Genomic DNA, 25,941 nt, shown 5'->3' with positions numbered 1-25,941 from the left:
TCAGTATAAATTTTGTCCTGCCTTCTTTTTTCACCCATCTCTTCATCCATTCCAAATTTAAACAAATGAATGCTTCGTTCGCTCTTGCCCATCTTATCTTTCTGGCCTCATTTCCAACATTACCCACCATGAACCCCAGGCTGCAACCACATCAAAGCATGTGTCGTGTTCTATGCACGTTATGACCTTGCTTTTGCTCAGAACTGTTCCCTCGGCTGCGATGCCCTTGCCCGCCTTATTTACCTCCCCACATTTCCCAAACCAAATGCCATTTCCTCCAGGAGGCCTTTCCAAATGTACAAATATTCTGTAGCAAAATATTACAGGATTCTTGCATCTATGTTTATCAAGGGTACTGGCTTGTAATTTTCTTTGCTTGTATTGTCTCTATCTGCCTTTGGTATGAGATGATGCTGGCCTCCTAAAATGAGTTTGGAAGTGTTCCCTCCTCTTCAATTTTTTGGAATATTTTGAGAAAGACTTGTATTAATTCTTTTTTAAATGTTCAGTAGAATTCATCAGTGAAGCCATCTGCTCCTGGACTTTTCTCTGTTGGCAGATTTTTTATGACTGAGTCAACATTCTTTTTTTGTTTTTTTCTAAGGCCAGTATGTTTCTTTTATTATTATTATTTTTGTTTGACTTAAGATGGTTGAATGATTTCATTTTCATTTATAAGCATTACAAGAATTCCCATGCAAAAACCAAGACCGTATATGCCTAATTCCAATCGGCCAAATTCCAACCCATGAGACTGGACATTCAAGATCAAAATCAAAATGTTGCTTGACCTTTCCAATAGTAGACGTCACGGTCATCCTTTGAGAGATCGGCAGGCCCCTGAACTCCCAAACGCTACAGTTTGCCATGAGTTCATACCAAAACAGGGAGCCAATCGATGCCTTGCAGCACCTAAACCTGGCAAGTAATTTCATTCATGAAGACAGGACACCTCTACACCAAGGCTGCCACCCACAGTTATCTCCTGGTTCCTGCTGTGTAGAAAAACCTGCTTTTGAACAGGCATGGTATCTTCTATTTGGGGACTGATATTAATTTTTCCTTCCAGTTTTCCTCAAAACTCTCAGTAGAAGCAAAGAGACTTTACAAAAAAGCTTACCTCTATAATGTCAAAAGAAATACTGTTGACCCATGAATAATGCGGGGTCAGCGGCACCGACCCCTGTGAAGTTGAATATCCATATATAACTTCATGATTCAATATTCTTATTAGTAACTGGACGGTTCAGATTTTCTATTTCTTCATGATTCGGTCTTGGTAGGTTGTATGTTTCTAGAAAGTTATTCATTTCTTCTAGGTTATCTAATTTGTTGGAATATAATTGTTCATAATAGTTTCTTATGATCCTCAGTATTTTTGTGGCAGTTGTTAGGTAGCTGCAAATCAAAATCACGATGAGGTAGCACTTCCTACCCATTAGGATGGCTATAAAGCAAAACACCACGAAAAACAAGTGCTGACAAGGATATGAAGAACTTGGAACACTCACACATTGCTTGCAGAAATGTAAAATGGTACAGTCACTTTGGAAAACAGTATGACAGTTTCTCAAAATGTTAAACATAGAGTTATCCTATGACCCAGAAATTCCACTCCTGGATATATATCCAAGAGAAATGAAAATATATGTTCACACAAAAACATACACAAATACTCAGAGCAACATCACCTATAATAGCCAAAAAGTGGAAACAACCCAAATGTCCATCAACTGCTAAATGGATAAACAGAAATGTGGTGTATGCACACATGAGAATTTTATTCAGTCATAAAAAAGAATGAATGACTGATCCAGGCTACAATGTGGATGGACCTTGAAAACATGCTAAATGAAAGAAGTCAGACACAAAAGGTCACATAATGTATGATTCTATTTATATGAAACGTCCATCACGGGCAAGTCCATAGGGACAGAAATTAGATTAATGGTTTCCAGGGGTGTGGTGGCGGGGGAAGTAACAGCCAGTGGGCAGAGTTTCCTTCTCTGGTGATGAAAATATTCTAGAATTAGATAGTGGTGATGGTTGCACAACTTTGTGAGTCTACTAGAAACCACTGGATTGAGCACTTTTAAAGGACGTATTTAATGGTACGTGAATTACATCTCAATTTTTTTAAGTCTGTTTAATGAATCTGGCAGGTGACTAAGAAGTGCTGAGGACCAGAATGCTGGCCAGCAGAAGGCACCTCACATCTCTGCTCTCCCTGCTGTGGCCCGAGTTCCTCTCACTCCCAAACCCAGCCTGAAGCATGTCACTCACCTTTAGAAGCTTCCAGTGTCCACCCATATTAATCATGCCTTTTTATTTTCTGTATTTTTCGAAGTTTTGACATCTGGGGCCTTGCCGATCCTTCAGAGACTGCCCCTCCAAGAGCTAGCCAATTCTAGTAAAGGACTCACCCGCAAGTGTGCCTTTCAAATGCAAACTAACCAATGCAAAGCCCACCTTCCAACCATCTCTTTTATCTAGTTCTTACACTCTACAATCTATCCATCTGCCATAATCGCCCCAGGGCCAGGTATCAGAGAACTAGAGGCAGCCCCTGGACCCCAGAGCCTGCTGAAATTATTCATACTAGCCAGTCCTAAGCCTGTTTACCCTGCCCTACCTTACCTTTTCCAAAGAAACCACAGTGAAGGCTCTTGCCCACTTTTTCCCCTTGCTCCCTCTGTCTCCTGACTCACCCTCGTGCTTCCCCATGTGGCCCTGCCCGGCATGCCATGCTCTCCATGTCTAGGAATCTGTGAGGAAAAACTTCTTCCTGCAAGACAGTCATTTCCATGTCTGAATGTCTAACCATACCTGATTAAAGCGAATCTCAAGAACATATTAAAACACCACCCTTCAAACCTGGCTCCACCCTCTCTTTCCCACCTAACTTCTTACCACCCCTGACACTCTCCAAGTTTAAGAGTCACCCCATACATCTCTAATTCCTAAGCACACCACATTTCTTTGTCATATTCTGGGTACTCCTTCCCAAGGGCCCTCTCCAGCTTCTTTGTCTGTTACCCCTACACCGCCATCAAGCCTCACTTCATAACTCAACTGGAACAGCACCAGGATAGCCACCATGTGCTCCAACAGAACGTGTGCACTTTCCCTCAAAGCCCTTAGCCTGTGCGTCTATCTCCTGTCTGGCCAGTGAGTTCCCCCAAGATAAGGACCGTGATCCCTCATCTCTGGATCCCCAGGGCTTAGCACAGAGTCAGAAAAATATTGGTAACTCAGTAAATGTAGGGTTTTATTCTTTAGTATAAGAAACCTCCCCAACAGGCAAGTAAGTTCCTTGAGGATGGAGCCCTTACCCCCTGGGTCCTTAGCAGGACCACACACATGGTTGACCCCAGGCAAAGGCTTCTGGGCTGATTGAGTGAACTGGAATGATGACTGAGCAAATAGACAGGTGGGAGGAGAGTGGGTGAAGAAGGCAGGCCGGCCCCCCAGTCCCCAAGAGACAAGCTCTACTCACGCTGTTCTTCCCACTCGCGTTCCTCTTTCTCACTGGGGTGGCTCTGCAGCTGGGCCTGCTTCAGGGTCCAGTAGAGTTCCTTCGCCCTCTGCTCTTCCTGGAGGCGAATCTGCTCTTCTCCTCGCTTCCTCTCCTCTTCCTCTTTCCTCTAAGATACCAAGGGGACAGGATGACGTTAGGTGACGGTAACAGGGCACGGGCAGGGAAGGGCTGAGCTGTCACGGGAAGAGGTGGGCCAGTGGTGCCCCTCCAGGCTCTGTCTCTACGCACATGAAACGGTGATACTTACACCCACTCAGGCCATGGTAAGGATCAAGTGGCCTGAAATATGTGAACGATTTGTAGACTCTAAAGCTTTCTGCAATAGTAAGAGGACTTTGGGCCACCCTTGGTCACACTTCCATTCTGGGGGAAGAGGGGAGGGGAGGCATGGGGAGGGGCCCCTGGTCTTCCTGGAGGCCAGTTAAGCAGGATATGATTATATCTTAACCTTATTTTCAGCGAAGATATTTCAGAGAGAGAGCAGGTTTGGGGGCCCCAAATCTCCAATTATTGTCCTGCTTTCAAGCTCCAAAAAGGCCGTGTGTGTATTTTCCTCTACCTTTGTTTAATCAAAGCAACATGCACATACATGTCAATCATGCATTATATGCCAAAAGGCGTGTTGTAAAAAAAACATCAATTCTCCAATCCACTTCACCCCAACCTACCCCGCCCTCATCTACTGCCCAGAGGTCACCATCCTCGATTATTTTAGCTTTCCTGCGTGTGGTTACACCCGTGTCTGAATAATGCTGCTAATTCTTGATTTACCAACTCTAGACATTAACTACTACCTTTCTTTTCTGGTACATGAGTATTTAGCACTTATATTTCCCACACAAGTTCATACCCATACTTTTCCTCTCCTTTACCCTCACAATAGATTTACATCACAATTTGTGGTTAAATCAAAGATGGGTGCAGAACTAAATATAGTTCACTGTAACGCCAAATAGGGTGCTATTTCCACCAATTCTAAGAATTACATTTTTTAACTTTCTAATATCTCTAAAGTATGTATGTCTTACAACTTACTACTTGCCTTTTTCATAGCCAACAGTTTTTTTCTTTCTTCTTAAAATAATCATAGATTTTACAATTAATGGCATGTGAAATTCAGTACAACATGGCAGTGTGATGATTTTTTTCTTTCGAATAATTTTCTTTCCTGAGTTACTAGTTGCTTTATCTTGAAGTAGAGTGTTGAATTTTTGCCAAACTTCTCTAAGATCTGCAGTAAATCTTTCTCTGTGTTTAACCAAGTGCTTTTTTTATAACAGGCAATACAGCAGTGATCTTTTCCAAGGGACGCCCACCCCCTAGATGCACCTCTCCTTCCCCATCTCAGCTGGCTGCCATCTAGGTCTCCTGTCCGTCTGTCCTCTCAGGACTCGCCTCTCAGCCTCCCGTGAGTTGAAGCCCCTGTTTCTTTGTTCCATGTTTTCTTTCTTGTCCACGTCCTCATTTTGCAGCAACATAGCTCACAATACCTCTCAGAAAAGGATGCACAGAGAGACACTTGTCTGAAAATATATTTATATATATATATATATGTATGTATTTATCTATATATATCTATAGATAGATCTATATATAATCTATAAGTCTATATAGAGTCTTGTCTGAAAATATCTATATGCTACCTTCACATGTAACTTCTAGCTAAGCATAGAATCTGATTAAAAATAATTTTCCTGGGCTTCCCTGGTGGCGCAGTGGTTGAGAGTCCACCTGCCAATGCAGGGGACGCAGGTTCGTGCCCCGGTCCGGGAAGATCCCACATGCCGCAGAGCGGCTAGGCCCGTGAGCCATGGCCGCTGAGCCTGCGTGTCTGGAGCCTGTGCTCCACAACAGGAGAGGCCACAACAGTGAGAGGCCCGCGTAAGGCCAAAAAAAAAAAAAAAATTTTTCCTGCAAAAGTTGCAAGACTTTACTATCTTGTCTTCCAGCATCCAGTACTGCACTCGGATTCTCATTCTTCTGCATAAGGCACTAATTTTTCTCTTTATCACTGAATTCTGAACCTTTTTTTTTTTTTGGCTGCGTTGGGTCTTCGTTGCTGCGCGCGGGCTTTCTCTAGTTGTGGCAAGTGAGGGCTACTCTTCATTGCGGTGTGCGGGCTTCTCGTTACAGTGGCTTCTCTTGTGGCAGAGCACAGGCTCTAGGCGCGCGGCTTCAGTAGTTGCAGCGCGTGGGCTCAGTAGTTTTGGCGCACGGGCTCTAGGGCATGCAGGCTTCAGTAGTTGTGGCACATGGGCTCTAGAGCGCAGGCTCAGTAGTTGTGACGCATGGGCCTAGTTGCTCCGCAGCATGTGGGATCTTCCTGGACCAGGGATCGAACCCATGTGCCCTGCATTGGCAGGCGGATTCTTAACCACTGCACCACCAGGGAAGTCCCTGAACCTTTTTAATAGATGTGCCTTGATGTGGATTTTCTTTCATTGATTGTGTTAGGCAATCAGGATGCTTTTGATTGGAGTGTCAGGTTCTTCTAGTCTAATACATCGCTGCCTAGAATTTTTGTGATAATTTCTTCTCCTCTCATTTTGCTTTTTTCTTTTTAGAACCCCTATGTGTCAACTGCTAGACTGCCTGATTTGACCCTATAAGTGCCTTATCATTTCTCTTTTATTTCCCGTCTCTTGTCTTTTTGTTCTACTTCCTGGCTGATTTCACTGACTTTATCCCCCAAACCTTCTACTGAATTTTTTATTTCAGCTAGCACATTTGTAATTCCCAAGCCCTCTTTCTTATTCTTTGGTTGTTTCTTTTTGCTTCGTTGCACCCTGAAATTGTGTCATGAATGCAATAGCTCGTCTCTGAGGATTTTAGAGATTTTTCTCCCCCATATTCTGATTTAGATCTGTTTCCTCTCTTCTTTGCTTTTTTGTTTTCTTTTAAGTTTGTTTTATTTGGCGCCTGTCATTCGTGTTGGAGGCTTTCCTCTGATGTCTGATGTTCCCTGACTGCTCACATTAAAGAGAAAAAGTAAGTATGTATCTGAAACAGAGACTCAGAGTGTGTAGTCAGGGTTTCCTTGAGAGATGGGCTTAACTCTAGGAAGATTGGATGAAGGATCAGCCATTTCATTGAGGACCCTCAAATGTAAGTATCTGGAGGTCCTTCCTCTGAGATTATTCAGTGTCTTCTCTGTCCTATCTGGGTGGTATGAGACCACCAGCATCCCAGGAGTCTGTGGTGGGATGCAGGCTGCAGGTAGAACAGCCCTTAGACTCAAGCAAGCAGGACCCCTAACCTAAGCCCCACACTTCATGGGAAACCGATGCTTTGAGGTATCTTTTTGCAAATTTCCCTTGCAAGTTCCCCCAAGACTGGCCAGAGATAGTACCCCCAGGACTGGCAGGGGCAGCAGTGTGGTCCAGGTAAGATGCCCAAGCCCAGACCAGGTCCCACATGAGTCCTAGTGCCTGCTTCTCCCCTTCAAGGTGTTCTCTGACCCTCTCCTCCATGCAAGGGGTTAACCAAGTGCCCCAAGGAGCTCCAGGATTCATATTTATGGAGTCATCCTGGGGGCCAGTGGCCAGGCCCTGGTTCCAGAAGGGTGGCCCAGCAAGCAGATGAATCCTATTGGCCAACACAATATTTTTACCATAGGATCACATGCAATTGGGCCACCAGAATAGAGCTAATAGGCTGATTTTATGTAGTTCAAGTTCTTAATTTGCTATAGACAAAACCACCACCAAAAAAAAAAAAAAAGTTGCCAGCCTGTACACCCTACAGGCAACCCTGGCTGCAGGTCCCACTTTTCAGAGTTCAGACCTTTGCTTGCTCCCCCTGTTTCCCACTTGGCCCCCATCTGCTCTCTCCACTCAGCCTGATATGCTGAGCCCCAACCTTGCCCTTGCAACTCCCCATCTCCTCCTGGTTAGAGGAAGGGATGAAGTAGCCTGGAAGAAACAGGTGAAAGCAGGGACCTGAGGGTCCAGCCACTCCACATAGAAACTTGCCACCAATCCCACATTCTCAGCGCCATCCTTCATGTATCTGCTGCCCCCAAGTCCCGAGCCTGTGGGGACTCTGGACTGAGTCGGTTCAGTGCCACCAGCCCTCTTCCTGCAGGAGCCCCGCTGACCCCCACACCGCTCTCCCTCTGTCTTCCAGAAACCAAACTTCTGTGGACATTTTCTCATCTGTTCTTCCCTTCTCTCATTTTCTCTGTTTTTGTGGCTCATAACTTTTTCAGTCCACTGATATTTTAATGGATCAAAAAAAAAAAAAAAAAAGAAGACAGTAACTGTGAGTTTTGAGTCCCTCATTTAAAAAAAAAAGGCAAGGATTTTGTTGCTTCTGAAATGGCACAGATTGAGGACTTTTCTCCAATTCAATGGTTTTTTTAAATTCTAAAACATAGACAAAATTCCAACTTCCTATTGACCCACTCTCTAGGAGTCAGGAATTAAGGGCTAAAGAAGTTGAGCGGCTTCATCTAGTCATTCACCAAATCCTCACTGAGCTTCCAGGAGGCTCGGCCTGCTCCAGGCACTGGGGATGTAGCCATGAACAAGGCAGACACAGCACCACTCTCTCGGAGCTTGCCTTCCAATGACAGAAAAACACTCATCAAGTAAAATAAAAAATATATCAGAAATAATAAAGCGTGCAGAGAATTAAAACAGGGTAAGTGATAGAGTCTGGGAGGCTACTGTAGGCTGTGTGACCAGAAGTCCTCTCAAAAGGGACTGATCTGAGACCTAAATAATAAGAAGGCTGATGAGTGAGTCTCAGGGAGAAGAAATTTCCAGAGCAAGGGAACCACAGGTGCAGTGGCCCCAGCACTGGAAACAGGTTTGGCATGTTTGAGTAGAGAATTATCCACTGTGGCTGGAAGGAAACCAAACAAAATTCTATCTTTAATGAGTTTGAGACGCCATCTGACATCCAAGAGGCCTGCCGTGGGCAGTGGGACGCGTGATCCCAGGACTTGAGGGTGAGTGCAGGCTGCAGATGTTGACTGAGAGGTCCTCTGCTCGGGGGTGATGTTTCTCAGCCATGGACTTGATGTTATCAATGCGAGAAAGAAGGCAGATCAAGAGAATAAAGCCAGGGTGTCTTGGGGCGCTGAGCCATTTTAAAGTTGGGAGAAAGAGCTGGAGCCAGAAAAGGAGACTGAGAAGGCAGACCAAGGGGTAAGATAAAAACCCAGAAGGGGCGACGTCCGTGGGGGAAGCCAAGAGAGGAACGCATTTCAAGTAAAAAGGGAGTTGTAAGCTGAGCTCAGGCTGCTGAGACATCACAAAAGATAAGGATAGAGAAGCAACAAGGGACAGCAGGACGTGGTCTCAGGACGTGATGGGAGATCTTGTCAACAGCAGCCCTGGTGGTGCGATGGGCAGCCATCCAGGCAGCGTGGCGGAGGCAGGGGAGTGACCGCAGACAACCCTTTCAAGACATTTCCTGTAAAAAAGGAGCAGAGACAGGAAGTGGCAGCCGGAGGGGAACGTGGGGTTAAGATAGAAATGGGGAGGGACGGTGTGTTGGTTGGCTGGTCTTAAGATGGGAAATACTAGAACAGAGAGTCAATGACTGATGCAAAAGTGGAACCAAGGTCTGTCTGACTCCAAAGCAGAAGTTGAATCTTATCCCAAAGCTGTATTTCACCTTCATCAGTCACTAGCATCTCAGACGCACAAAAATGAAGCACCACACTGGCACGGCACTTCACAGTTTATACAGTAGGTTTCTATTCCTCCCCCGGGAATCCCCAACCTGACTGTGGTCACCACATCACGCAATACACAGGGCACCAACCAAGACAGCTTCCACCCGGGGACTATAGATCCATCATGTGCCCCCAGGAGTCTTCCAGACAGGCGTGGATTTCAGGGAAAATCCAGGCAGTCAAGGCACGTCAGAGCCAGAGGGGCTTCAACCCCCTAGTCCTACTCCCTTGTAAGGATAAGGGGTGTATAACAAAGTACTTATAGATGGCCATCTCCTCCCTGTGTCTTCACATGGTCTTTCCTCTGTGTTCATACATGTCTGTGTCCAAATTTCCTCTTCTTTTAAGGATACCAATCATAGGGAATTAGGGCCCACCCTAAAGACCTCATTTGAACTTAATTTCCTCTTTAAAGACCTTAGCTCCAAATATAGTTACATTCTAAAATACTGGAGGTTGGGACTTCAACATATGTATTTAAGCGGACACAATTTAGGACACTGAAGGGTCATGACTGGCGTGCCGTAGATAAACAGCATTTGACCAACCACCTCAAATTAAATGCAGTGTTCCTACTCCAACCAGCTGTGGTGACATGAAGCAGCAAGGTCAATGGCAGCGCCCACTCCCGCGACCCCAACCCGGCAACCTCCGTTCTACTCTCTGCTTCTACGAGTTGGACTTTGTTAGGCGCCACATGTAAGTGAGCTCATGCAGCATCTGGCCTTCTGCGTCTGGCTTATTTCACTCAGCATAATGTTCTCCAGGCTCATCCGTGTTGTCACAACTGGCAGGATTTCCTTCTCTTTTAAGACTGAATAATATTCCACCGTATATACATATATACTACTTCTTTTATCTATTCTTCTGTCTATAGATACTTAAGCTGTGTTTGATGAAAAGGCACAAAGTTTCAGTTATGCAGCATGAATAAATTCTGGACATCTAATGTACAGCACGAGGACTATAAATTAACACTGTGTTGTATATTTGAAATTGTCTCAGGGTAAATCTTAAGTGTTCTCATCACACACACAAAAAGTAACTAGGTGAAGTGATGGATATGTTAATTAGCTTGACTGGGTAATCATTTCACAAGGTACCTGTATATCAAAACATCACATTGTACACTTTAAACACATACAATTTTGATTCGTCAATTACACCTCAATAAAGATGGGAAAAAATTACTCCCAATAAATAAATAAATAGCCAGACAGATAGACGGATGGCAGTGCCACTGTTCACTCAATCCTTTCCTCCTGAGATTGAGACAACACCTAAGAGCCAGAAACCTGCATCAACCTCCATCTCAAAGGAAAGCAGCTGGTAAGTTACCGTGACAAAGGCAAGCTCTTCACGGGGAGGCGTCGACAAAAGCAAACGCTTTCAATTACAAATAAAGAGTCCTACATATTCTCGCCCTGGTTTTGCTAAAATGCTCAACCTTCACAGCTAAAACTGCCTGAAAACTTTCACTGCTGCTGCTTTCAGAGTCATTTGGCGCACCTGTGATGACTGAAGAAAAGGCCATCTTTCTTAGGCTTGGCAGCCAAAGGCCAATGCAGCCAAAAGGCAGATAGGCAAAAACACCCGCCTTCCACCTTAGGAGTCGATTGCTTTTTTCTGGCAAGCCCAAAGCCCTCTGAGCTGTCCAGCTTATTCAATCCCCCTTCTCCTGATAACCCATCAGTAACAGCACACCGCAGGAGCCCACAGAGGCCTGGCCCGTCTCACCCCAATGGAAAATGTCACGGAGACAGATGCTTTTTCTGGAAGGTAGAGTCGTTTTCGTTTTTAGCCTGGCCCCAATGATACCATTGTGCCTTGTGGGATGATGTACTCCCAAAGGACAGGGCCAGGCCTGTGTCGTTTACTCCTCCATCGCCAGTTCCCAGCACAGGGCCTAGCAGATACTGGGTGCTCCATAACACTGACCGAAAGAGTGAGTGAATTAACGAATTGATGAAGAGAGGGTTTGTGACGATCCGTGATGGGGAAAGGGTAAACCACACCACGCTGTCTGGTTGATGCCAGCCTTGTCCAAGAGAAATTCAGATAAAGCCTACAATTTTCGAGAGAAAATGGAAATTGGAAGGTTTTCCCACCGGTTATAACCTGATTGGGAATAAGGCAGCGATAGTTTCTCTAGTTGTGGAGGATGTCACGAGGTGGCCAAAATGAACTCCAGCCTTAAAGGAGAAAAAACAAAAAGAGAGTGGCCTTGAATAGAAAACAGAGAAAAATGAAAGGACAACTTAGCTGTACGGTGTCTTCCTCATCAGGGTAACTGGGAGGAGGCGGGAGGGGGCAGGAGACTTGGAGGTGGAGAAAGGAGGTCACAGGCCCTGAGGGACAGGGAGAGAGCGGGATCCTTAACCCATGTTCTGTGGTCGGAAGCAGAGGGAGAAGCATTCAAAATCAGTCTTATGGGTTAAGAAAGCAGGGGGGAAAATGCAAATTTTATCTGGCCTCATGATCTCCTTTTTTCTAAAAAAAAAAAAAACTTCTATGTAAATCTCATTCAAATGGTACCAGCCACAACAGAATGGTTTTTAAACATGTTTTTAGCTGTCTGTATCTGCTATCTTGAAGTTCCCTCTTTAACCCTACACAAGGTTCTGAGATTGTTTTCCCCCCATTTTCTAAAAGGAATTTCCTATGACCGGGAGAATTCGCAGAACACGTCTACATCCTCAGCACAGGCTGCCCAAAGTGAGCCCAGCCAACCTCCCTCCACCACCAGGCTTCTCATCCAGGTTCTCTCCTCTCCTCTAGCCCCCACCCCTCTCCCCCTTCTGGGTGGTAAAAAAATAAAATAAAACAAACAAACAACAACAAAAACCCCCCTCAGCACAGCCATTCCAAGCACATTCTCTCTCCTCCAAGTCTGCACCTCCTTCTCAGGTCCCCACGGTTAGAGGGTGGTGCCCTGTACCCATCCCTCAGCCTGGGGCTCAGACACTTTGCTCTCTGCTTTCCCTCATCCCGACATCTAATTGATGCCAAGCCTTGTTGATTTCACGACCACCGTTTCTCTCTGCCCATCCCCTTCTATCTCTCCATAGTCACAGACTCTGTCCAGACCCTTATTTCCCACTTTGACCACTGCAAAGATCTCCTAATTGGCCTCTCTCTCCCTGCAAACTTTCATCACTTGAATCACACCATCCGCACCAGTTATCCTCATAAAACTTGATCCAACCATGGCCCTCTGTATCCTCACAGGTCTGCTTTGCCCACAGAAAACAGTCCACCTCCTTAGCGTAGCATCCAAGGACTCCACAGCCTCCCTTTCCACGTTTACATCTGGCTCCACCCATTGTGTGCTTTTTTCTCTGCCCCCAGCGGACCATTCATCGTTCCACAGATCTCCTTTCCATTTCCTGTCTTTGCTCGTGCAAGACTCCTGGAGAGACCTTCGCCCTCTATGGTCCCCTGGGCATGGTTAGGGCTGAGGGCTGCTCATAGAGCTGTCTCTCCCCTGGCACCCTGTAAGCTTTTTGAGAGCAGGGAGTTTATTACTACCACCACCACCTTCCCCCAAACAACCTGCACTTAGGTTCTCAGGGGGAAAAAAAGTATTAAATTAGATGAATGTTATCGCTGCATTGCTGCATGCAAGACTCACATTATGTTAGAATCTTGGTGTTGAAAGACACATAAAAACTATCTAAACCAATTTCTAGCCCGATGCATAAATCCCTTTGGCAAAGCTGTTGCAGTTATCTATTGCTAAGTAACAACAAGCTATCAGCAAATTCAGTGGCTTAAAACACAACCGTTATATGTGCTTGTGATTCTGTGGACTATTAATTCGGGCGGGGCTTGGCTGGGTGGCCCTTCAGCCCTACATTGTGTCAGCCAAGGTCAATCACTTGGTTGAGGTCATTGACTGGAACAACCACGAAGGCTTCACTCACGTGCCTGGTGCCTTGGTGTTCCTCCACGTAGCCTCTGTTTGGCTCTAGCCTGGGTGTCCTTGCAACTTGGCAGTCTAGGGCAAGGAGGGCTTCTCATAAGGCAGCTTCCAAAAGTGAGCATTGCCAGAGGGGCAAAAGTAGAAGCTACAAATCTCTTACAGCCCGTCCTCAGAAGTTACACAGAGTCACTTCCACTGCATCCTACAGACCAAAGCTCGCCACAAGGCCGGCGGAGACTCAGAGCACGGGAAGCAGACCCCACTTCTCAAAGGGAGGTGAGGCCAAAAACTTACCGAGAGGCATATTTAATCCACCACAGAAACCTTTTCAGATACTTTCAGCCTACACGTAACCATTTCCTGTGATGAAGAGCTCGTCACAATACACGGGTAGTTCATTTACAGACAGCTCTGACAGAAAATATCCCAGCTCATAAACATGGACTGTCCAATGCCAGAGTCTGATGTGATGTTCCTTAATGAGCCCCTCCAGGGCCTCAGAGATGCTACCTGCATTTCTGAAGCTCCTCAAAATGCAGACATATCCATCAGGGTTATTATGTATATTAAACACATCCACACTTAGAAAATTAATTTTTAAAACCCAAACAAACACATAATAACAACAACCTTCTTTGGAAATAACACCAAAGCCTGCATTTGGGTCCCTCAGTGAACCTGATGCCTGGCCACAGAGCTTTATGATCCTTCCATGAACCCCGACACACAGCCAGCCCACAATTTATATCCGTCGATCACTGAGGTCCTCAAGAAGAACATCAACCAGAAAATGTCTGCTGGGAACTGAGCCCCAAGACCCCAGCTCCACTGAGCTACCCTCCCAGCATCTGGGACTCAGCTCACCTCTAGGGAGGAGGGAGTCCAGAGATTGGAACAGGTGACTTTCGCTGTTGGAGACATATAAAAAGTATTGTTTTTCTTCCCCAGCAGATTTAAATAATCATATGCAAAATCCAACAATACAACCTAAATACCTCTCCACTGTGGCTTAGATCTGAGTTACTATTATGGAATCATATTGTTAATTTCAATCAGTGTGATAATGATTATTGTGGCTATGACAGGACATGTCCTTTTTCGTGGAAGATCCTTGCTGAAGGGTTTGATCAGGAGGCAGCAAACTGAGGCTCCCAGGCCAAACCTGGCTGACATGCATTATTAAAAGCCTAACTGGACCACAGCCACACCCTTCTGTTTACATATTGTCTGTGGCTGCTTTTGTGCTACGATGGTCTGGGTGAGTAGTTGTGACAGAGGCAGACCCAAAAAGCCCAAAATAATGATTATCTGGTCCTTTACAGAAAATAGTTTGCTAACCGTTGGGTTAGAGGTACTATGTCTGCCACTTTCTCTCAAATTGTTCAGCAAAATGACAGCAACAAAACAGTGCATACATGTATCTGTATGTGTGTGTGTGTGCCTGCGTGCATGGAGAGAGAAGGAAAGAGAGTGAAAATGTGGCAAAATATTAATAATTGGTAAATTTAAGTGGATAATATATGAGTATTCATTTTATTTTTCTTTCCACTTTTCTTCAAGTTTGAATTTTTTTTTTAAATAAAGTGTTTTAGAGTAAATATTGCTTCACTTAAAAACTCAAAAGATGGGAATTCCCTGATGGTCCAGTGGTTAGGACTCCGTGCTCTCACTGCTGAGGGCCCGGGTTCAATCCCTGGTCGGGGAACTAAAATCCCACAAGCCGTATGGTGCAGCCAAAAAAAAAAAAAACACTCAAAAGAATCTCCTAGAAAAAAATGCAACTCATAGGAAAGGTAACTAAGGAGACCAGTAACAATACAAATATATAACTAGCAATTGCAATAAGTTTAAAAATAATGAGCACAATCACAATAGCAATAAAAAATATTAAACCTAAAGTTTAATTAGAAAAGAAATGTAGGGCACCTAAATAAAACAATAAATTTTACCAAAGTCCAAAAATTAGAAGCCCACAGGTACGTATGTCATTGAGAATGTTTGGGATTGGGTGGCCAGTGCATTTACAGGTGTTTTAAAAAAAACCTATATCAAAGACAAAAAAGAAGCTTTGAATAAAAGGAAGAACATACCACATTCCTGAACAAGAAGATTTACTTGTTCATATTATAAAAATGTTCATCCTCCACAAATATAGCAATAGCATTGATGCAATTCCAATAAAAACCACCACGTTGCTTTTTTGATGTTGGGGGGAGGGGGACAGTGAGAAAATATTTCAAAAGTATCTCTAACAGGAAAAAATGGATGAGATTAGCCAAGGACATTTTAGAAATGAAGAGTAATGATAGACTCTGACTTTAATAGATGGTAAAATTTATGTTAAAGCTGCATATAATTAAACAATTAAATCTGGCTCAGGAATAATCAGTCAAGGAAGAAAAAGCCACGAAAAGATCCCAAAGTAAGTAAGAATCGAGGCAGCAAATCCAGTGAGAGGAGAGAGGATGGTTTACACAGTAAACGATGTTAGGATAACGGGCTAGCCATTTGGAAGAAAATAAAGTGAGAGCCATACATCATACCACACTCCAGAGTGAAGAAAAATTAAGTGCAAAGAAATGAAATAAGGAAAGATATATAAAACAATGTAGATTAGTATTTTTATAAGCTTGTGATGGCACAGATCTTTCTATGCATAAAACAAATAATAAAGAAAATGATTGATATAGTTGGCTAATAAAAATTTTAACCCTCTGTACATCCCAAACCACTATAACCAAAATTAAGAAAATAGCAACAACAACAGTGAGAAAAAATATTTGCAATAGAAATGATATTAAGGGGTCAATGTCCCCATTATCTAATCATTATGGGGGGAAAAGTTTTTAAAAATTCAAAAATGAGCAAATGCCATTAATATACAATTCACAAAATAATACAATTGTTGAGATTCAGCATGATTATCATTTTTTTCTTTTTGTTTATAGTATTTTCTGAGCTTTCTATCCCCCCAAAATGCATTATTCCTGTAGAAAAAAAAAAAATTTCAAAATAGGAACCAGGAAAAAATTTTTTTCTTTTTCGGGAAACCTAAGCTTCTTGCCAGAGGACAGTAAAGCTCCTTTAACAGCTCCAAACTCTCTCAGAATGAGTAGATATGCAAGGTTACAAACAACCTCCTATCGTGGGCAAAAAATACACATTTTTCGTCTCCTCGAATCCTCCAAAAATCTCAGGTAGGGTGTTGTTACTACCCTAATATTACAGACAAGAAAGTGAAGACTCAGAGAAGTTCAGCAGCCATACCCTTTTGCTTCCTAAGCTTCCTAAGGTCACACAGCAGTAAGCAATAGAGTTGGAACTGGATCCCAGGCTGGTCTGACCACAAACTCAGCTCTTTTCAGGCCTCGTTTCAGGACCCTTGGGTTGGGATGCAGAGGGATGAGTTCTGATCCTGGCTCTGTCCCCAACCACCAGTACACACAGGCTTCGCAAGTCTCTTCCCCTGTCTGACCCTGATTTCCTCATCTGTTCAAGGGGAAGTGGATTGGCCCAAATGGTGTGTCAAGTTCCTTCCTGCTCAGACATGCCAGATTTTTGTTCTCATAAAGCACTCATTAGCCAAGGACCGGTCGAAACCAGAGATCAACCCCAGGGGCCTGGGGGCTAGAACAGGTAGCCTCACACAGATGCCCAGGCACTGGCCCACCTTGAATTCCTCATGGATGCGCTCCTCCAGGATTTTGGCAGCCTTGCGGTCCTCCGTCTCCACTTTCCACTTCTCCACCAGGATCCGGGCTTTCTCATTGGCCAGAGCATCCCGGAACTTCTTGGTGATCTCTGCCTCCTTCTGTCTCCTTCCAAGAGAACACCAGCAGGTATCAGGAGGTATGGGAAACTGAAGGACCACATGCCAACAGAGCTTCAAATAAAAACCATGCGCAATCATTCTTGGTCTATCAGAACGGCAAATATCTGAGGTTCACAAAACTCAGTGTTAGCAAAGGTGGGGAGTATAAATCACCAGAATTGCTCTGGAAGCCAGAAGATAAAACCTCAGAAACCCCATTTCTCACTCAAGTTTACAAAGGTGTAGGGAAAAGCTCATCAGAGGGTTTTTATAACATAAAAAGTGGCAAACAACCCAAATGTCCCTCAACAAGACCAATAAATTGGGTTTCTCACGTAATGGGATACTATACAGTAATCTTAAATAACACTGTGGATCTATGTTAATCAATTTATGAAGGTGTGAATAAAGCAGCTTACAAAGCATGTATTGCCCAAATGCTCACCATGGTTATCTTAGGTGGTGGGTACTGAGTTGTTATTTAATTGATTCTTTACAGTTTTCAATGTTGTTTACACGTTACAATTTTATGATTAAAACACTGTCATTAAAAACTGGGGGAAAAATGTTGGAGTCAACTTCATACAAATTTCCAAGTCTGGCAAAAAATATGTCAAATGTGGTTTATGAAAGAAGTCTGACCCCCCAGTATCAGTAGGGGCTCAACTGTCCATCTTGTGTGAGAAATGGAGGTAACATGACGAGGAACAAGCAGATTTTAAAAGTGAATTCAAATTGCTCTGCTGTCCTTGGGACAACTCAGTGAGGAAAGAAGCAAAAGGATATCATACGCATTATCTCAGTAAATCCAACTACATCCATATAGAAAAGGTGTTGTGATGCCCAAACCACAGATGTGAAAACTGAGGCCCTGGATCAGCTCACCACGAATTACTGGAGCCAGGATTTGAACCCAAAAGGTCTACCTGATGTAAGACTAGTGCTTGGGTCCCCTAATCTTAGCAGAGCTCCAAACAGCCAGCCAGCTGCCTGGCGCCCCCTCCCTCCCACCCGTAACCTATTGTCCTTAATGTGAACCCACCCCAAGCCTCCGTGTTCAGGATCCGCCCCAGTACCCATTGGCACCTCTCACCAGAGCTCCTCCGCCTCCCTCTGTGCCTGCAGCCGCGCCCTCTCTGCAATCAGCTCCTCAGAGATCTCTTCGTAGGGCTTGTCTCCAGGGCCTTCTCCCATGACCCAGACCCAGACTTCGCCATCTGCCCCCAGGAGCCACTGGATGTGCTTGTCACTCGCTGCCTCACAACACAGGAAGAACAAGGAAGGAAGGAGAAACAGGTCTGAGTTGTACTGAGTCAGGAATGACCTGGGCTGGCCAGGGGTGCACAACCACCACGCCACCCTACAAAACGTGGTCATCTGCAAAGAGGATGCCAGAGACACATTGACCTGAGTGCAGGTCCACAGCCATCTCCCTCTCCCACTCCCTCTAGGGAGCAATATGTCAGCCAAGTCAGTCTGCTGGAGCAGGTGTTCAAAGCTGGAACTGGTGTCCGAAGCCCAGAGACCCTGAAATCTTCAGCACAGAAGACATCAGGTGACAGCACTCGCTGAAGGAAGACTTGTGTCACTCCCAAGCCAAGGCAGTTAGGAGCCCAGGAGTCTTCTCTCTCTCTCTCTCTCCCTCTCTCTCTCTCTCTCTCTCTCTCTCTCTCTCTCTCTCCCCCCTCCCTCCCTCCCTCCCTCTATCTCTCTATCTATCTATCTCTATCTCTATCTCTATCTCTGTCTCTATCTCTATCTCTATCTCTATCTCTCCTGTCCATTGGCTGGAAATAAGGAATTGGAGATGGTGTCATTGCAAGATGAAGCAGCTGGCCCCTGAGTCTCCCTGACCCACATCAGCCTGTAACCTGAGCAAGAAATAAACCTGTGTTGGATTAAGTCACTGAGATTTTTCAGTTTGCCTGTTCTAACAGATTCCATTGATAACCATGACTAAAATGGAAATCTAAAGTGGGGTACTGGCTGAATCAGGAATATCAACTAAGTGTCACTGCCTTACCAGTGACGTTTAGAGGCTGAATGGCTGGAGATCCACGTGATGCAGGAGCAAAGCACCTGGTAAAGTTATCAGACACTATCACTTAAAAGGCAGACCCTCCTGCCTTCTGAACCTGTCCCCCCGCTAAGGGAAGATACTGGAAAATAGAACTTTGGTAGTGGGTTGGTTGCTAGGAGCTGTGTTTGGCAAGATGTTAAGTTCAAGGAAGAATTGAGCATTTTGCAAGTAGAAATGAAAGGGAATAAAGAGAATATAGAAATCCGGGACTTTGTAGGTTTGGAAAAGCCATCTCTTTCTAGGGCCCAAACTGCAAGAGATGGGATTTTTAAAGGTTTTGCATGAGTGGCCCAGTAAAACTTTTAAGGTGAATAAAGGGCCCTAGGACACAGATCTCTGTGATGGTCATGAGAATGTGCTCCATGGACATGCCACAACAGGGAGCATAAGTGACTGTGCACTCCAGCTCCCATGCCCTTATGTTTGCCCAAGGCCATGCTTCCAGAGGAGGCTCCCAGCCTTTGACTGAGCATGGCAGGCTGGTTCCTGGGAGACATGGGACTCCACTGACGGGGAACTCCCCGGAGGCCTTGACAAACCTTCACTGGACTGCGTGGCTGCCTGGAACACCTCCAGCCAACCTGCCGTCCCCCTCTCCTTCACTCAAGGTCACGCCTGCACTGCCATGCCACGGCTCTCCCAGCCTGCTCCTTTTTCTCTCACAGGCATTTCCTGAACAACAGCCTTGTGTGATTTTCTCCCAACCCTGTCTCTGCCCCTCACAAGCACACTCAGACTGCAATCTCTCACACTTATTTTTCAAAGAGCCTAACGTAGATGACCTTCAGTCGAAAGGTAGAGGCATCAGGGTGAAGAGGCAAAGAAAAACAGGCAATTTGCGAAATACGTCTAGAGAAGAATCTTCGATGTTGCTCCCGGCACATGGAAGCAAACAGATCAGAAGCTTCCTAAGTCTCTGAGTCTGGACTAAAAAAGCCTCTGATTGTTCAAGACTTAAACAACCATTGGGCACCCAGCCTCGATGACCAGGGGGCAGGTCTCAAAGGCTATACTGGTCCAAGGAGGATGCGACCCTCAACACTCACTCTGGATGTGGCCAAGGGGAATAATGAACAAGAGGAGCCTCCAGGGCACAGACAGCATCCATTCAAGGCCATCCCTTCACTGCCAGGGCAGGGGGACCTCGCAGAGCCTGACCTAGAGGATTTCAGGATGCTATAGACTAGTGACTGAGTGGGGCTCACACTCCCCCCTTTTCCATAGCGGATATTCTGACCCTGCTCCCCCACTGTACATCGTGTCTTAAAGGTGGGCCGTGTTAGGATGACATGTCTTTTTAGCCATATCAGGACCTTAGAGTGCCTAACGCAGAACACGTGTAGACTGTGAACTTCGGGTTGATGCAGTGACCGGGTGAGACTTGCGGGCATCCCCTTAAGGAGGTGGTGAGTGTATTTATGCAGAGAAGAACAAAACAAGTGAGTAACCAGAATGACAGTTTGTGACAGTGACCACGCTATGTCCAGCACCCCAGCTCCACTCCCTGAGCCCACCAGATGACCACTTTTCTCAGGTTCCCTTCAATTCCATGGGGCCACGTGACTGAATTCTAGTCTGTGGAGCGTCAGGGGAAGTGATTTGTGCCACTTTCAGGCTGAGGCTGGTTGCAATCGGAGTGCCTTTTCCACATTCTCTCTCCCATCCCTTCAGTGGGAAATAAACGACTCCAAGATGGTGGAGCAAAAAACAGCCTGATCCATGAGTCAGTGTTCGAAAGCAAGCCAGGCAGACAGCTACCTAATCCACTGTGACCTAATCAGAAATAAGCCTTCATTATGTCAACCCACTGGAATTCCAGCATTTACCTATTGCAGAAGGCAGCATTAATTCCCCCGGCATTGGTATATTTTTAGTATGTTAAAGCAATATAGTAATAGAGGAATATAAGTTTAATTATGACTGATAGAACCAGGGAAGCAACCACTACTAGAATTGTAGAACTTCCAAATTAATAGTGGGCAAAAGTAAATAAGAGGCTTACCAATCCTTCAAAAATACTTAAAGGGAAAAGAGAAAACAACAGAAAATGTGTAGTTATTATAGCAGGCACCGTCAGTTACTTCCTCATCACCCACTCCAGCCACCTTCCTGCCTTACTAAAAACCCCAGTTTGTTTTGGGGAGTAACAGAGATCCCTTGGTTTCAGGAGAGGCAGGTGTCTACCCCAGCCTCCAAGGACAAATAAAATTAGTCTAAACCCATCATGTAAATTTATTCTCCTTGGCAAGTAATCGATCTAGGAGTGACCAGACATCCCCGTTCTTGACAAAGGAGATGCAGGCAGAAGTCCCAGTGACGGGGACTCATTCTCGAAACAAAAGGTGAAGACTTCTTAAGGTTGCTGACAAATACTGTTTGATTCCACTCATACAAGGGACCTAGAATAGTCAAATTCGTAGAGTCAGAAGGTACATTGGTAGATGCCAGGGGCCGGTGGAGGGGGCGGGTAGGAGGAGTGGGGAGTTAGTGTTTAAAGGGGACAGAGTTTCAGTTTAGGAAGGTGAAAAATTCGGGAGATGGATGATGGTGAGAGTTGCATAACAATGTGAATGTACTTAGTGCCACCAAACTGTACAGTTAAATATGGTTAAAATAGTATGTTTTATATTATGTGACTTTTACCACAATAAAAAAAAAACATTAAAAAAAAAAAAGGTGAACACTTCTTAGGAGAAGCCCCTTCACTCTTTACTCTACCTCACCTCCTTCTTCCTGCGTGGAATGAAGAAGTGATGCCAGGAGCTGCTGGAGGACTTTTGCAGCCATAAGGAGAAAAGCCACATACTAAGGATGAGTAAGCGGAAGGACTGAAGGAGACGGGGCCTCGATGATCTTGCTGAGCAGCTAAACTAATCTATCCATTGCAATACACCTCCAGAATTCTTATCATTTGAGAAAAATAAGGAACTCCAAGGAATAAAGTTCTGTAGTTATTCAATGAAATGTGGTAATATAAATAAATATGAAAGATTTATTTAATTAGGCAACTATTAATCGTGCATTCTGTTACTTATGGCCAAGCACATCCCTAACTGATACAGATAACAAATGAAAAATAACACAGAATCCCTAAACCCTAAGTATATTAATTAACACAAAAATGGGAAGAGAATTAATTTCCCTATTAAAGATCTGAGACTGTCAGATGTAAATAAAAAGTAAAAGACAAACACTGCTTTGGGAAAACCCTAGATGTTCTCCTTACTGGCTGCAAATAATAATAAATCCTTCCTTGGGGGTAGTGGGATGAATTGGGAGATTGGGATTGACATATATACACTAATAAGTAAAAAATAAATAACTGATAAGAACCTGCTGTATAAAAAAAATAAAATTCAAAAAAAAAAAAAAAAAAGGGGCTTCCCTGGTGGTGCAGTGGTTGAGGGTCCGCCTGCAGATGCAGGGGACGCAGGTTCGTGCCCCGGTCCGGGAAGATCCCACATGCCACGGAGTGGCTGGGCCCATGAGCCATGGCCGCTGAGCCTGTGCGTCCAGAGCCTGTGCTCCACAACGGGAGAGGCCACAACAGTGAGAGGCCCGCGTACCGCAAAAAAAAAAAAAAAAAAAAAAAGAAAGGAAAAAAGTAAAAACACACTATTTAATGTCATTAATTAAGTCATCACTTTTTGACCCTACTTCTAACAAGGCATATTTCATTATAGCTTCAGTGTCAATTTTCTCTTCTTTTAGTAAATTAAAATTCCACTAGAATGGTCACTAAATTAAATCTCTACTGGTGAACATTCTAACCCTGTAATTCTGGGCATAAGGGTGTTTCACATGAGAGCTGTCCGTAGAAAATGCTGTCAGTTATATATATATATATATATTTTTTTTTTTTTTTTTTTTTTTTTCTGTACGCGGGCCTCTCACTGTTGTGGCCTCTCCCGTTGCGGAGCACAGGCTCCGGACACGCAGGCTCAGCGGCCATGGCTCATGGGCCTAGCCGCTCTGATCTTCCCAGACTGGGGCACGAACCCGTGTCCCCTGCATCGGCAGGCGGACTCTCAACCACAGCGCCACCAGGGAAGCCCCGCCAGTTATATTTTTGAATTTAGGTTAAAGTATTCCCAAGTTTTCTCCATCATGGAAAAACAATAATAATAATAATAAATCCTTCCTTCTCTTGATGGAGAAAAAAAAGTAAAATCCAATTCTGTACTATTTAAATAAAACACACATGTAAAAAAGAAAAAGTTTAAAAATAAAGATCTAGTTAACAAGAGACCATACAAAGGCAAGCAAAAAGAAAGCAGAAGTGGCAATGTCAGACAAAGTAAATTCAAGGACAAATGTGTTAGACAAGACAAAAAAGTATATTACGTAATTATAAAAGAGGCAACCCACAAAGAAGACATAACAGTTATAAAACTTTATACAACAAACAACATAGCAGACAACTGCATAAAACAAAAACTCCTAACAACACAATGAGAATTTCAAAATGTATATATACTCATGGTGGAGAGTTTCGCTATATTTATTTACGAGGCTGGTAGACCAAATAGATTTTTAAAATTAATAATATAGAGGATTTGAATAATATAGTCAACAAATTTTACTTAAGAACTACAGAACTTTACTCCTTAAACATTGACAATATACTTTTCTTCTTCTGATCTTGCAATTATGAGAAAATTTTATAGACCGCATCCTCAAATAATAATACAAAACTTAGAAATCAATGGAGTAAAATAGCCATCAAGAAAATATCTCCTAGAGGGCTTCCGGGAAGATGGCGGAAGAGTAAGACGCGGAGATCACCTTCCTCCCCACAGATACACCAGAAATACATCTACACGTGGAACAACCCCTACAGAACACCTACTGAACACTGGCAGAAGACCTCAGACCTCCCAAAAGGCAAGACACTCCCCACGTACCTGGGTAGGGCAAAAGAAAAAAGGAAAAAACAGAGACAAAAGAATAGGGACGGGTCCTGCACCAGCGGGAGGGAGCTGTGAAGGAGGAAAAGTTTCCACACACTAGGAAGCCCCTTCGCGGGCGGAGACTGCGGGAGGCGGAGGGGGGAGCTTCGAAGCCGCGGAGGAGTGCACAGCAACGGGTGCGGAGGGCAAAGCGGGGAGAGATTCGCGCACAGAGGATCAGGGCCTACCGGCACTCACCAGCCCGAGAGGCTTGTCTACTCACCCGCCGGGGCGGGAGGGGCTGCGAGCTGAGGCTCCGGCTTCGGTCGGAGCGCCGGGAGAGGACTGGGGTTGGCGGCGTGAACACAGCCTGCAGGGGGTTAGTGCACCACGGCTAGCTGGGAGGGAGTCCGGGGAAAAGTCTGGACCTGCCGAAGAGGCAAAAGGCTTTTTCTTCCCTCTTTGTTTCCTGGTGCGCGAAGAGAGGGGATTAAGAGCGCTGCTTCACGGAGCTCCAGAGACGGGCGCGAGCCGCGCCTAAAAGCGCGGACCCCAGAGACGGGCATGAGACGCTAAGGCTGCTGCTGCTGCCGCCACCAAGAAGCCTGAGTGTGAGCACAGGTCACTATCCACACCCCCCTTCCAGGGAGCCTGTGCAGCCCGCCACTGCCAGGGTCCCGGGATCCAGGGACAACTTGGGAGAATGGGAGAACGCACGGCGCGCCTCAGGCTGGTGCAACGTCACGACGGCCTCTGCTGCCGCAGGCTTTCCCCGCCCTCCGTGCCCCTCCCTCTCCCCCCCCCACCCCCCCTGCCTGAGTGAGCCAGAGCCCCTGAATCAGCGGCTCCTTTAACCCCGTCCTGTCCGAGCGAAGAACAGACGCCCTCCGGCGACCTACACGCAGAGGCGGGGCCAAATCCAAAGCTGAGGCCCTGGGAGCTGTGAGAACAAAGAAGAGAAAGGGAAATCTCTCCCAGCAGCCTCAGGAGCAGCGGATTAAAGCTCCACAATCAACCTGATGTACCTGCATCTGTGGAATACCTGAATAGACAACCAATCATCCCAAATTGAGGAGGTGGACTTTGAGAGCAAGATTTATGATTTTTTCCCCTTTTCCTCTTTTTGTGAGTGTGTATGTGTATGCTTCTGTGTGAGATTTTGTCTGTATAGCTTTGCTTCCACCATTTGTCCTAGGGTTCTATCCGTCCGTTTTTTTTTCTTAATAATTATTTTTTTATTTTAATAACTTTATTATATTTTATCTTACTTTATTTTATTTTACTTTATCTTCTTTCTTTCTTTCTTTTTTCCTTCCTTCCCTCCTTCCTTCCTTCCTTCCTCCCTTCCTCCCTCCCTCCTTCCCTCCCTCCCTCCCTTCCTTCTTTCTTTCTTTCTACTTCTACTAAATCTTTCTACTTTTTCTCCCTTTTATTCTGAGCCGTGTGGATGAAAGGCTCTTGGTGCTGTAGCCAGGAGTCAGTGCTGTGTCTCTGAGGTGGGAGAGCCAACTTCAGGACACTGGTCCACAAGAGACCTCCCAGCTCCACATAATATCAAACGGTGAAAATCTCCCAGAGATCTCCATCTCAATACCAGCAGCCAGCTTCACGCAACAACCAGAAAGCTACAGTACTGGACATCCTATGCCAAGCAACGAGCAAGACAGGAACACAACACCACCCATTAGCAGAGAGGCTGCCTAAAATCATAAGTCCACAGACACCCCAAAACACACCAGCAGATGTGGACCTGCCCACCAGAAAGACAAGATCCAGCCTCATCCACCACAACACAGGCACTAGTCCCCTCCACCAGGAAGCCTACACAACCCACTGAACCAACCTTAGCCACTGGGAACAGACACCAAAAACAATGGGAACTACAAACCTGCAGCCTGCAAAAAGGAGACTCCAAACACAGTAAGATAAGCAAAATGAGAAGACAGAAAAACACGCAGCAGATGAAGGAGCAAGATAAAAACCCACCAGACCTAACAAATGAAGAGGAAATAGGCAGT

The 25,941-nt window shown here is 45.0% G+C and overlaps 1 protein-coding gene and 1 non-coding gene across 5 annotated transcripts in view; one reads left to right on the top strand and one right to left on the bottom strand.

Annotated features, from left to right (window-relative positions):
* SH2D4B (SH2 domain containing 4B) overlaps nt 1-25,941 on the bottom strand; it is an 84,348-nt gene that overhangs the window by 37,941 nt on the left and 20,466 nt on the right. For 2 of the 4 annotated variants that reach the window (XM_033433961.2, XM_033433962.2), the window contains 3 exons: nt 18,048-18,207; nt 16,814-16,961; nt 3,497-3,644 (listed from right to left, as the gene is read on the bottom strand). In XM_033433961.2, the coding sequence (XP_033289852.1) occupies nt 3,497-3,644; nt 16,814-16,961; nt 18,048-18,207 (456 nt within the window). Of the gene's footprint in view, nt 1-2,708; nt 2,786-3,496; nt 3,645-16,813; nt 16,962-18,047; nt 18,212-25,941 lie in introns of all 4 variants that reach the window. The other 2 variants (XM_049696988.1, XM_049696989.1) reach the window with 2 other exon arrangements.
* Nucleotides 14,776-14,848, top strand: TRNAE-CUC (transfer RNA glutamic acid (anticodon CUC)). Its single transcript has one exon. It is a non-coding gene; the product is annotated as a tRNA-Glu (tRNA).

This window comes from Orcinus orca, chromosome 14 (assembly GCF_937001465.1).
Source record: "Orcinus orca chromosome 14, mOrcOrc1.1, whole genome shotgun sequence".
Lineage (NCBI taxonomy): Eukaryota > Metazoa > Chordata > Mammalia > Artiodactyla > Delphinidae > Orcinus > Orcinus orca.
Note: the sequence above shows the minus strand (reverse complement) of the source record. Positions and strands in the feature narration are given on the sequence as shown.